At 42.3% G+C, this 13,445-nt stretch overlaps 1 protein-coding gene across 3 annotated transcripts in view; it reads left to right on the plus strand.

Annotated features, from left to right (window-relative positions):
* Positions 1–13,445, plus strand: part of PTPRB (protein tyrosine phosphatase receptor type B) — a 139,216-nt gene that overhangs the window by 112,770 nt on the left and 13,001 nt on the right. For all 3 annotated transcript variants that reach the window (XM_003405594.4, XM_064283873.1, XM_064283876.1), the window contains 9 exons: positions 583–666; positions 770–787; positions 908–989; positions 1,704–1,794; positions 2,392–2,468; positions 4,892–5,026; positions 6,285–6,407; positions 6,591–6,754; positions 9,826–9,961. In XM_003405594.4, the coding sequence (XP_003405642.3) occupies positions 583–666; positions 770–787; positions 908–989; positions 1,704–1,794; positions 2,392–2,468; positions 4,892–5,026; positions 6,285–6,407; positions 6,591–6,754; positions 9,826–9,961 (910 nt within the window). The remainder of the gene's footprint in view (positions 1–582; positions 667–769; positions 788–907; positions 990–1,703; positions 1,795–2,391; positions 2,469–4,891; positions 5,027–6,284; positions 6,408–6,590; positions 6,755–9,825; positions 9,962–13,445) is intronic.

Consider the following 13,445-nt stretch of genomic DNA (forward strand, 5'->3'; position numbering starts at 1 on the left):
TCTTTTGCACAGAAAAAAAAAATCTTTTTTTTCCTGTGGTTCAGTCTCTTCATGAAGACAGAGATGTTTGCAAATTGTGTGCCCAAGTACTTTCCTAAAATATGCTGAAAATTATGGCTGACATCACCACTTTTGGCTCATATCTGCTATCCAAATTTAAAAAGGGACCAAAAAGAACCAAAGAGCATGCTGCCTTAACGCCATACCCTCTTTTCTTAGGGATTTCTTTTATTTGGCATATTATCCTCTCTCTTGCAATCATGTCTTGCATCTGAGGTTTACTGGTTTTTTAAAGAAGGCTTTATTGAGAGTGTGGGAAGTGATTATGACCTGTAGCCAAAAACCAGGAGACAAATCCTCAGCTGTTACAGAGATCTGTTTCTGAGTGGGAAAAAATCTATTTCTTCTTTATGCTCTTCTCCCCCTTTCCTTCCCTCAAAGAGATGTTGGCCGAGTATAAATCTACAGGAGTGCTGAAAAATCCACATTAGCACAAACACACACGACCTTACCATAAATGAAAAAATTGTGTTCAAACCAAGTTTAATAATCAGAATCAAAAGCTTCTCCCTTACGTTTCAGCCATGGTCGAGAAAGGCCCTCCGCTCGCTTGAGCATTCGCCGGGATCGACCATTATCTGTGCACTTGAACCTGGGCCAGAAAGGGTAACTGCTGCATTTTCCTTCATACAATTTATTGAAAAAGGAGTTGTTTGTATTATCCGAGATTTGCTAATGAGGTCTTTCTTCTTTTGGCTTCCCTTCACAGTAACCGGAAAACATCTTGGTAAGAGAGAGAACTTATTAATTACTCTATCATGTGCTTTTGAAATACAACTCAGATTGGTTATGGCCTTTTCCCTTTTCTTCAGTAACTTTCTCTTCTTTTTGTTATTTTTAATTATAGCCCAATAAAAATAAACCAGTTTGAAGGGCACTTTATGAAGCTACAGGCTGACTCCAACTACCTTCTATCCAAGGAATATGAGGTACAATTCAGATTTAGCCAAGCTTTAGCACCCCTTAGCGTAATTTCCCTCCTAGCCTTTACTGTGGAATCACAGGCTGATTGGGCTCAGGAGTTAGAATGATATTTAGATTCTTAACTGAGTGCTCTTTTATGCCAGAATCCACTCCCTGCACAATATACCACCTAATCTCAGAGGCCAGTTTAACTCTGGAGTAGCTCAGCAAACTGCTACCTAGATCACATGGTGAGAAAGAATTGACGTGTTTCAAATGCAGGCCCAATGCTGTCAGTTCTTCAGCCTGGCCATTCGCTTGGATGGAAGAAAATGTGGTGAAAAGGGCCCAGGTTTGGGATATGATTCCCAGCTTTGCCGTCCGTGCGACCTGGGGCAAGTTAGTTATCAACTTTGACCCTCCAATTTCTTCATCTGTAAAATGGAAATAAGAATACTTCCCCATTGGGACTATCGTGAGGATCAAAGCTTATGTACGTCAGATATTAAGTATTCCATAAACACAGCTACCAATCTTCTCTTCTAAAGATTACAGCCTAGGAAACCCTCAGGAGTAGTTCTACTCTGCCATGTAGGGTCACTATAAGTTGGAATCGATTTGATGGCATACAAGGACAACAAAGTGTTAATATTTTTATATCTCTGAGTATTCAGGACTGTATGATTTGTCTTATTCTATTTCATATTCATCTACTTGAAGACTTATTTTTTACTTAATAGGACTTAAAGGACGTGGGTCGAAACCAACCATGTGACATCGCACTCTTGCCGGAGAATAGAGGGAAAAATCGATATAACAATATATTGCCCTGTAAGTTTTGTGTTGAAATTTGTATTACTGTTTCCAGTAGCCCTTTCTTCTCTTTTCCAGAGATAAAATGGGGCTAAAGAAATATGATATAGCTAGATACAGAAGATCTCAAGCTCTAAATGCCTTTAAAAAGGAACGACTTGTATTTTATCGCACTCCCTTCTGAGGGGTAACAACCAGCTTAAATTCTGGTTTTGAGAAGCCCTTATGCCGTTGACATTTCACCATGTGGTCCTACTGCTTCTCCTTGAAAGCCTAATAACAGTAATGGGGTTAAAGCAAGTGCTCTAGTATCCAGCAGACCTGGGTTTGCTTAACAAAATCTCTAGTTTGCTATTGTTGTTTTACTACTATTCTTAGTGTTTTGGGTGAAGCAATAGAAGGTAGTTTTTCTGGATTGTTTTCATTCTAGCAGTGAAGGGGAACTGGCCGCTCCATCAGACAAATGCCATAGTATTGTAAAGGGATGCATGGTGGGGATTCAAAGGGCATTTGGTGTTTGTTTGTTTGCTTGTTGGCACATCGCCTCAGGGGATAGGAGGAGAGAACCATCCCGAAGAGTCAGTGATAAATCTCTTTCAATAAACTTTTTTCTAGATGATGCTTCTCGGGTGAAGCTGTCCAATGTCGACGATGACCCTTGCTCTGATTACATCAATGCCAGCTACATTCCTGTAAGTGAACTACGCTGTCTGGGGGTGAAGTTTTGATGGGTGGCTACTCGGAAATGTCTCTCCACCTGCATGTTCCCACTGACCTCATTTAAAGGTCTGGAAATGTTTATAGGGTTTCAAAAGACCATGTCTGTTGCCTTTAGACCATCAGTGCCAGGTTGCCATAAAATATGGGTGTTCAACTCAATCACTACTGAGGCCCATTTTTCACCATACATGTAGTCACACAAGATCATAAAGATCCCAGGATGCATTTTCAAAGGTCGTTTTCTCTCTGCAGCCCTTAGCCAAGATTACAGCTCCCTAAGGAAGCTAGATGAGACATTGGTGGTTCAATGGTAGAATTCTCACCTCCCATGTGAAAAACACGGCTTCGAGTCCCAGCCAGTGCACCTTATGCACAGCCACTGTCTGTCAGTGGAGGTTTGCATATGTTGCCATGATGCTGAACAGGTTTCAGCAGCATTTCCAGACTAAGATAGACTAGGAAGAAAGGCCTGGTGATCTACTTCCATAAAACACCCAAGGAAATCCTATGGATCACAACAGAACATTGCCCAATCTACAACTGATTGTTCAGTTGTACCTGGGGTCACCGTGATTTGGGGCTGACTCGATGGATGCTAACAACAACAGCAATGCTGGGCCTCTAATGTCCTGGTAAGGCTGCCTAGCTAGGGAAGCAGATCCCATCTTATTTGGAGTTTTGAAAACCACAAACACAACTCAAAGATTGAGTCAAACCTCTGGGTTCTGATTCTGGCTAGCATCTAGCCAACTTCCTGTAGCCCGCTACAGTGGAAAGAACTTTAGGGTCAAACAAATCTGGATTTGAATTTCACCTCCACCCCTTGCTGACCCAGTGACTTTAGGAAAGTTATGTCACCTCTCTGGGTCTTTGTTTCCTTTTCCAAAAAGTGTGAGTTTAATATTTACCTCAATCATCCATTAACTCAATAAACACTTATTAAGTAAGTGCTAACTCTAAGTCAGACACTGAGCTGTGTGCAGGGTTAGGATAAGATAGGACCCTAACCCTAAAGGAACTCTCAGAAGAGCTGAGACATCAAGAAGTTACAAGGCCATGCCACAAGAAACGTTCTAGAGCAGTGCTTCTCCGACATTAATGTACACATTCATCATCTGGGGATCTTGTTAAAATGCAGATTCTCATGCCAGTAGGGCCGAAGTGGGGCCTGGGATTCTGCATTCCAAGCAAACTCCCATATGGTTGGAATACTGCTGGTCTGAGGACCACACTCTGAGTATCAACAGGTGAGAGGATGCCATGGGAGCATCTGGGAGGAGAATATCACCCTGCAAAAGATAAACGAAGGCTCCACAGAGCAGCCAACGTTCTGAGACTCGGAGGATAAATAAGGATTAGCCAGATGAGAAGCTGTGTTGGGGTGGGCGGCAGGTTGAAGGTGGCAGAGGTGACAATTGCAGAGGCCCCGAGAAGAGGCAAGAAGAGAAAGAGCTTTGACTAGTATCTACAAATAATTCTGTATTGCTGGAGTGCAGAGTGAGTGGGTGAAAATAACTCCCACTAGTTGGCTAGGATTAAATAAGATCTGTAAAGTCTCCTGGTCCACCGCCTGTCGCACAATTTTTATCGTTGTTGTTGCTGTTAGCTGCCATCGAGTTGGCCCCCAAGTCATGACAACCCTGTGCACAACAAGGCTCTGCACCATTACTGTGATCCACTGGGGTCCTGATATTGGGATACATAGGGTCTTCACTGGCTGATTTTTTGGAAGCAAATCACCAGGCCTTTCTTCCTAGTCTGTCTTAGCACGGAAACTATGCTGAAACCTGTTCCATATCATAGCAACACACAAGCCCGCACATGAGGGTCATTGGTTGAAAGTTGAACCCAGGTCTCTTGTATGGAAATGAGAATTCTGCCACTGGATCACCAATGTCCCCTGTCATATGGTAGATGCTCAGTAATCAGTGGTTTCTTTACCCTTAAGTTTCTCTTGTATGGCATCCCTTACTAACATTATTCTAATGTCAGTCATCCAAAATGACTAAAATTCTTTTGTGTTAAATAGGGAGAGAACTTGCTCAAAGCCAGTCCCTCAGTCTACACACATATACACACGTACACACAGAAGAACTGAGACACACTTGTCCACGTAACTGAGGGTGAAGTGTTTTCTAGATTATTGCCTGTATCCTCCATTTGCCTTTTAGAATAGTCCAGCCTAATAAAAAGGAATTTCACTCTCAACAATAGTTCAGTGCCTTGGCCTTTGTCCTTCCTGCTCCCAAACCTTGTCACTTGTATAAGTGTCTTTTTCTCAAGTCAGGGGTCTGGCAGAAACCTACATATCATCTAATCTGCAGAACTAACTCTTTGTTTATAGTTCTTAAGAGGCCTATTGTTTCTGACTCTCCATATTGTAAATTCATCTCAGGGCAACAACTTCAGAAGAGAATACATCGCTACTCAGGGACCACTTCCTGGCACCAAGGATGACTTCTGGAAAATGGCGTGGGAACAGAACGTTCACAACATTGTCATGGTGACCCAGTGTGTTGAGAAGGGCCGAGTAAGTAAACAGCCTCCCTGGCTTCAGAGCTTTGCTTCCCACCATCTGAATGGAATCCACTCCCACCATCAAAAGTTAAACCCTACAAAAACCAAGTAGCGATCATGTGAGGACATTGTTAGGGAATCAAGCTATTCAGTCATAAAAGGCTTTAATAGTAAATCCAGGCAGTGCCTGATTCTGATTCTGGTTCTGAAGCTTCAGTCAAAGGTATTTCCAAATGCGGACTGGAATATTTGGAAGCAGGAGCGGACTAAGCAGTAAGCAAGGTACGCACATGCTTAATTGAGTTTACTTAATAATCTGCAGTGCACAATTTCACATGGGTTTCACCAAATCTTTGATGTGGTGAAAAACAGGTGAAATTTGCACTACAGATTAGTAAGTAAGCACAAGTAAGCCTATACGGACTTTGCTGATTGGTAATTCGTCCCTGATTGGAAGTGCCATTCCAGAAAAGAGCCAATTGTGGCTCTCTCCTGCTATGTGTGGCTAGGGAAAGACCTTACCAGAGTCACTGGGCCTGCCTCTGCTTTCAGAAAAAAGGAGAAATGAGTTTTAGGCTGTGTCTGGAGACACAAAGTAAAGTAGATATCTGGAAAAAATCACACAAACCTCTTGTAATGAATGCATTTATAATCCCCTACTTTATAGGGTACTTTGAGGATTAAAAAAGAGAGATTGTATGGAAAGTACTCAGTATCTGTGCTCAGTAAATATTTGTCCACAGTCTTCTTTCTCCCATCTTTGTGCTTGTAAACACAAGCTTAGCTAAATGTCCTGACTTTTCAAAGATCACTTGGCATGTGGTACATGGTCCAGGCCAGGACATCAATATCAAAATATGAACAAGACAGGCCAGGAAGACAATGCCCTCAACTGCCCAACTAGATGTTTTTTCAGAAAGAGTGATACATTTTAAGACGTACTTTACCTGCTAGTAGAACTGGAATGCTGAGAAAACCAACAGAAATATTCAAGCTGTGTAAGGCTGTGTGAAATGGAAGGGAAATGAGTCCAAAGGTTGGGGATTTTGCTCTTTGTGCCCACCACCAGTTGTTATGGATTCCCCTTCACCAGGAGCAGCAGCCCAACTTCAGCACTGGCCATGAACAGGTTAATACAAAGCAGAAGGCCAAATGGTTTTAGCAGCTGATTCTGGTTCCTAACTCAGGAAGACATTTTGAGGAGGGAAAGTCCAGGTTCACAAAGGAGTTATGTTTCCGGTCTCACATTTTTTCTGTCTGTCTTCCTCTAGGTCAAGTGTGACCATTACTGGCCAGCAGACCAGGATTCCCTCTACTACGGAGACCTCATCCTGCAGATGCTCTCAGAGTCTGTGCTGCCAGAGTGGACCATCAGGGAGTTTAAGATATGCAGCGTATGTTAGTTTGTTTGACTTCACTTAACAATCCAGCTTGGGAAGATGGAGATTTGTGAATCCCAGTTTTGGTGGTTCCTGTCCTGGATTCAAACCCTAGGAATTCCTGCATGGGCACAGTTGGCAAAGGTGAAGGTTTGCTTTGAGTCATTCTTCTTAACAGTCTACTCTCTGCTCCTGCAGGAGGAACAGCCCGATTCACACAGACTCATCCGCCACTTTCACTATACGGTGTGGCCAGACCATGGTGTCCCCGAGACCACCCAATCCCTTATCCAGTTTGTGAGAACCGTCAGAGACTACATCAACAGAACCCCGGGTGCTGGGCCCACTGTGGTGCACTGCAGGTACTCAGCAACCTGGGAGCCAAAAATGGCAGCCATACAGGGTCTACTGTGTCTACTGTGTCCAGGAGACTAAAAAAAAAAGGCATAAACATGGGGAATCTGGTGGGTGGAGGATTGGTCTGGTCCAACCAGCCTATTAGCCCCAAAGATATCCTCTGTATAGGATATATATGAGTGTGTGTGTATGTATGTGTGTATATATATATATGTCATATATATGTGTGTGTCTATATGTGTGTGTGTGTGTGTAGAACTGCCCCATGGAGTTTTCAAGGAGTGGCTGGTGGATTCGAACTGCTGACCTTTTGGCTAGCAGCCAGATGCTTAACCACTGTGCCACCAATGCTCCTATATAGACACACACACACATATATATATGTACACACACATATATATATATACTTACATATTTACGGGTTTTTTATGTACGTATGTATACATGGAAGCTGGGCCTCCACTGCTAAGGCTGCCTAGCTTTGTTTTATATATATATATAAAATTTATATATATATATTTGCCAATTCAACATTTTTTTGTACAATTCAGTGACATTGGTTATGATCATCATGTCGTGCAATCATCACCACTATCCATTTCCAAATTATTTCACCACCATTAACAGAAACTCAGTGATCCCCTAAGCAAAGACTCCCCTTTTCCTCCTGCTTCCCACCCCTGGTAACCACTAATAAACTTTGGTCTCTATATATTTGCCTATTTCGTTTAAGTGGGACCATAAACATTTGCCCCTTTGTGACTCACATTTCACTGAGCATAATGTTTTCAAGGTTCATTCATGTGGTAGCATGCATCAGGACTTCATTTCCCATATGGCTGAGTAATACTCCATTGTGTGTGTGTACCATGTTTGTTTGTCCATTCATCTGTTGATGGACATTTTGAACTATTGTGAAGCATGCTGCAATGAACTATGTAGTCTCAAAGGATTTTATTAGGCCCTCTTCCCACTTCTTTTCCTCGACCTCTCTCCTCTGCACTGACTTCTTCTTTTCCACTTCATCTCCTTTCAGCCTCTATACTTCTCTCTTCTTCTTGTTCTTTTTTGTACCATACAAAATGCAAAGTCCTTATGTCATTTCTACCCCCTCCATAATCAGACCACATCTCACCCTCCAATCCAAGGTTCCAACAAATCCCCTCCCAGTCTAGCCGGAAGGTGACTGCATAAGCTTATTTTTACTTCTTTCCATTCTTACTCTTGGAATTGCCTAATCTCTCTCCACCGCCAATATAACCCCTACTCATCCATCCTTCAAGACCCCTGTTCTAGACCTGCCTCCAGCTCTAGAAGCACTTGCTACCTGTAGCATCTGATTTTGCTCTTAAATTTCTGTCTCTCCTACATGTTTTCACTGCCTCCTGTGATCTCATCGCTTCTCCCCTACCAGGCTGTAAGCTTATTAAGTTGACCCATTGTCATTGCTTCTTGGGTATCCCCCAGGTCACATAGCACAGTGGGGCATAGCATGGCAGTGTTCAGTACAAAACCTCTGAACTTGCTAATTGAGTCCTTTCATCTCTGTCCTATTGGCAGCCCCCCCGCTCAGTTTCAATTTTTTTCTTTTCCCTTCTGTTTGAAACAATACTTACCTCTGCTTTTCAATATTTCTTTTCAATTTGAGACTTCACTGGTGCTCTCAAAGTGTTGAGGTTAAAGAAACAGCCTAGCCAGAGATGGACCTTGAGGCATGGAACCCCCTTAGGCAGATAAAAAGACTTATCTGCAAATCAGCTTGGTGCCAGCTTGCTCCTAGGATTCATTTTCAGTTCTGGGGCTATTTGCTTGGCCTTTCTTTGCCTCCAACGGTATGTGCGTAAAATCAACCTAACAAGCTGTCTCTCTCTCTCTCTTTTTTTCTCTCGCTGGGGAGCCTGGTGTTTAGCAAATTAATATTTGCAACAGCAGTTTGATAGCCCTAACTCAACGGCACTAATAAATAAGGAGCAGGGAATTGCTACAGTAAGAAATGTCAGATGTATTCATTTTCTCCCAGTCAGCCCAGCACCCTAGGAACCCTGCTTTTATATGTCATTTGAACCCTGATGTTTTTAATAGGACTGTGAGACACCGAATAGCTTCATGCATTCTGAAGACTGGCAAGCATTTTCACCCAGGACCACTGGAGAACTGATTTTTTTTTTTTTTAATAAACGTGTGCATCAAAAATCCCCAGGTTTTACAAGCATTTTGGGGAGCCATTTGGCAATACCTAGTGAAGTTAAAAGTGTACATACCCTGTGGCCCAGCAGTTCTGCTTCTACGTATCTGTCCTAGAGAAATCTTCACGTATGTGCACAATGATGTTCCTGGCAGCTGTCTTTTCAGCAGACAAAAACTGGAAATGATCTCATTGACCATCAGTAGGGAATGGATTAGCTATGGTTTGTGAATTCTATAGACCAAAAAACAAAACCCACTGCCATTGAGTTGCTTCCAACTCATAGTGACCCCATAAGGTTTCCAAGGCTGTAAATCTGTACAGAAGCTGACTGCCACATCTTTCTTCCTCGGAGCTGCTGGTGCTTTCGAACTTCTGACCTTTTGGTTAGCAGTCAATTGCTTTAACCACTGTACCACCAGGGTTCCTTTGTGAACTCTATAGAAATCTGTACAGTAGTTAAAATAAATTAGATCCACATGTAACACCATGGATAAATCTCAAAGCACAATATTGAGTAGAAAGGTTGGCAAAAGGGCATATAAAACCTGCTACCATTTTAGTAAATTTTTGAATCTTATAAAATAAATATATTTTCATGGAATCATATGTATGTTTAAAAAATATAAAATCATGTATGGAAATGATACCAAGTGCAGAGCAGTACTTACCTCTCGTGGGAAGAGTGTTGGGGAGAGGAAGGAAGGGGAAAGAGATGGAGGGCAGGGGCTCTATGTTTTATTTTATTAAGAGGGAAAGCAGATAGAGAGAAAGAAATATCCTTATATTCTCCCATGAATAGAAAGAGAAGAGAAAGATTGTGCCAGAGTTTATGGATGCAGTCTTGAATGGCAAAACGAATAAAAAGGCTTCCTTCGCCATCTCTTCCAGTGCTGGTGTGGGTAGGACTGGGACATTTATTGCATTGGACCGAATCCTCCAGCAACTAGACTCCAAAGACACTGTGGACATTTATGGAGCCGTGAACGACCTGAGACTTCACAGGGCTCACATGGTGCAAACCGAGGTAAGAGTTACAGGCTGAAGGACACAGACCTTCCCTCCACCCAAAATGTCCAGGGCTTCAATCTGACAAGGAGAAAGAACTAGGACACAATAGGAAGGGAAAGAGAAAACTGAATATAGATGTTTTATAAGGGCTCGCTTGAAAAGGAACCTCAGTGACCTTGAGGATGATGTTTGCACTTATTTTTACTGCTTAGTTACCCATCCTCTGTAGGTGGTTAGGAAGAACGATGGATTCTCTCCCCTCCTCCCTGTGGCTTTTCCATTTTTTTTAATTGTGGTAAGTATATACATAAAACAAACCATTTGCCGTTTCAACATTTTTTACACATACAGAACAGTGACATTAATTACAATCATCATCATGTTGTACAACTATCACCACTATCTGTCTCCAAATTTTGAAAGATGGGTTTTTTTTTAATACATTATGCCTGGGAAACGGCCAAGGAGACCCATCTTGGAGATCAATTTAAGATAGGCTGGTGGTTGAACACAAGAACGTCAGTCAGAAAACAGGAAGTAGATTTCTTCTCCCCTACAGCCCACCCCCACCTGCACGCCTGCCTCTGGGAACACCAAGGGAGTGATCGTGAAGGCTAAAAGCTTTCATTTGCACAGTCATATGACATTTGCAGGGCATTTTAAAACATGTTATCTTACTAAATTTCTACAATAACCAGATGAGGGAGGTATTATTTCCCATTTTACAAGCTAGAAAACTGAGGTTCGGAGGGTGAAGTGTTACACAAAGCACACAGCCATGAAGTGGCCAACCTGGGACTTGAGCCCTGGTCTAAAAAATCCCAGGCCATAAGTACTGGCCTGCTGCCCCACAGCCTCAGGGTTAGATCTGGGACTAAGTTGTAAACAGACCCAAGTATTTCATACCCCTGCGTAACCACCTTCGAAAGCTCAATTTCCCTTATTTTGTGTTTCCCAAGGTCCCCCCTACCCCCAAGTAACCATGTAAAATAAAGAAAAAGATTTCTGTGGTCAAAAAGATTTAAAAGTTCCACATCCTATTATAACTCCCTTAAAGGAGGCAGTAGTGGCTCAGTTGTAGAATTCTCACCTTGCATGTGGGAGACCAGGGTTCAATTCCCAGCCAATGTACCTCATGAACAGCCACCACCTGTCAGTGGAGGCCTGTATATTGCTATGATGTTGAACAGGTTTCAGTGGAACTTCGAGACTAAAATAGACTAGGAAGAAAGGCCTGGTGATTTACTTCTGAAAATCAGCCAATGAAAACTCTATATAGAATATAATGGGCCTGTGCAGGACTGGGAAATGTTTTGTTCCATTGTGCATGGGGTAGCTATGAGTCAGTGGCAACTTGATGACAGCCAGCAACAATGACGACAAAAGTCCCAGTACACATGAAACTGCGTAGGCAGCAGTGCTCCACAAAACTGGGGTCTGCTGCAGCAAAGGCTCCCCTTGAACTTTGTTGAGCCCACTATTCCCAAAACCAACTGAACTCTTTTCTTAGCAGCACTTACTAGTATCTTGCAGAACTCACATTCTGTAGCACGCTTTGGAAAACACTGGTCTCATTGCCTCCTCCTTGCTGTGCCCACACCCAGCATCTTCTGCCTCCACCACTGTCCTAGGCTGGGAGTGCTTTCATTATACCAATTATTACAACATGCTTTTGTTTGAATGTTTAATTATGGATTTTTTTTTTAATGCACAAAACTATCAGAGTTACATTCAATGGCTGAATCTAATAAAAGTTTTTAAACTTAAATATAAATTAATTAAAATTAGAGATTCAGTTCCTCAGACACGCTAGCCACATCAAGTGCTCAGTAGCCACATGTGGCTGGTGCTACCATTTTGGACAGTGCAGATTGAGAGTTAAAAATACAAACAAAAAATTGTTGCCGTCAAGTCGATTTTGACTCACGGAGACCCCATTTGTGTCAGAATCGAACTGTTCTCCATAGGATTTTCGATGAGTGATTTTTCAGAAGTAGATTGCCAGACCTTTCAGAGGAGGCACCTCTCAGTGGACTTGAGCCTCCAAACTTTCAGTCGGCAGCCAAATGCACTAACCATTTGCACCACCAAGGGCTCCCATCTTTAGGAACCCCTTTGCTGTCAAGTCCATTCTGACTCATAGCAACCCTATAGGATGAAGTAGAACTGCCCTAGAGGCTTTCCAAGGCTGTAATCTTTATGGAAGCAGGTTGCCACATCTTTCTCCCCCTGAGCAGCTGGCGGGTTTGAACTACAGACCTTTTGGTTAGGAGCCAACCATTTAACCACTGCACCACCAGAGCTCCTTCGCTTTAGGGCAGGGGTCAAAAAAAAAAAAAGATGCACAAAGCTAGAGAGAGTAGCGTAATCAATTTTCATGTACCCAAACCCCAGCTTTTACAATGATCAGCATTGTATGTTCTTTTTCTTTTTTTTTTTATTCTATATCCTATGTAGTTTCCCTACCCCTTGGCCCCATTAGAATATTTTAAATCAATTCTTAATTATCACATCATTTCATCCTTAAATACTTCTGTACATATCTCTTACAGATAAGGACTCTTTTTTAAAAAATATGACAATACCATTATCACATTTTAACCATAATTCCTTAGTATCATCTAAAATCCCCTCAATGTTTACATACCCCTAATTATCTGAAAAATTACTTTTTACAGTTGGTTTGAATTAGAATCCAAATAAAGTCTATATATTGCATTTGGTTACTGTATCTTTTAAATCTCTTTTAATCTATAATAATGCTCCCTCCAGTTTGTTTTCCATACCACTTATTTGTGAAAGTAACCAGTTCGTTTGTTCTGTAGATTTTCCCACATTCTGGATGTGACTGATTGCTTTTTCACAGTGGTAATGTAGTCCTCTATTGCCTATTGTTGTTGTCAGATACCACTGAGTCGGCCTGACTCGTGGCCGACCTCATGCACGAGAGAACAGAATGATGCCAGGTCCTACACCATCCCCATGATCCGTTATGGATTGGACCATTGTGATCCTTAGGGTTTTCATTGGCTAATTTTCAGAAGTAGAAAATCTGTCTTAGTCCGGAAGCTACACTAAATCCTGTTCAACACTTAACAACACACAAGCCCCCAATGACAGATGGGTGGTGGCTGTGCATGAGGCACCTTGGCAGAGACTCAAACCCGGGTCTCCTTCACAGAAGGCAAGAATTCCCTCTTAGTTCTTGTCCACTGGTGGTTGGATCTAGAGGCTTGATTAACTTCAAGTTCCTTTTTACGGGTACGGTGCTTCACAGGGGGCCACTGAGCACTTACTGTTGGACCACATCGGAACGCATCTCTTGTCTGTGTCTCCCTTGAAGTGCTGATAAATTTGGCAGTGGCTTCAGCGGATCTCAGCCTGAAGCATCCACTATAATGTTCGCCGTCAACCTCTCACTTAACAGCTGTAGCAGCCATAGATCTATTATTTCATTCAGTGTTATAGAATTTTATCACACTGTCTCACAATTGTTTTCC

Source organism: Loxodonta africana, chromosome 4 (assembly GCF_030014295.1).
Source record: "Loxodonta africana isolate mLoxAfr1 chromosome 4, mLoxAfr1.hap2, whole genome shotgun sequence".
NCBI lineage: Eukaryota > Metazoa > Chordata > Mammalia > Proboscidea > Elephantidae > Loxodonta > Loxodonta africana.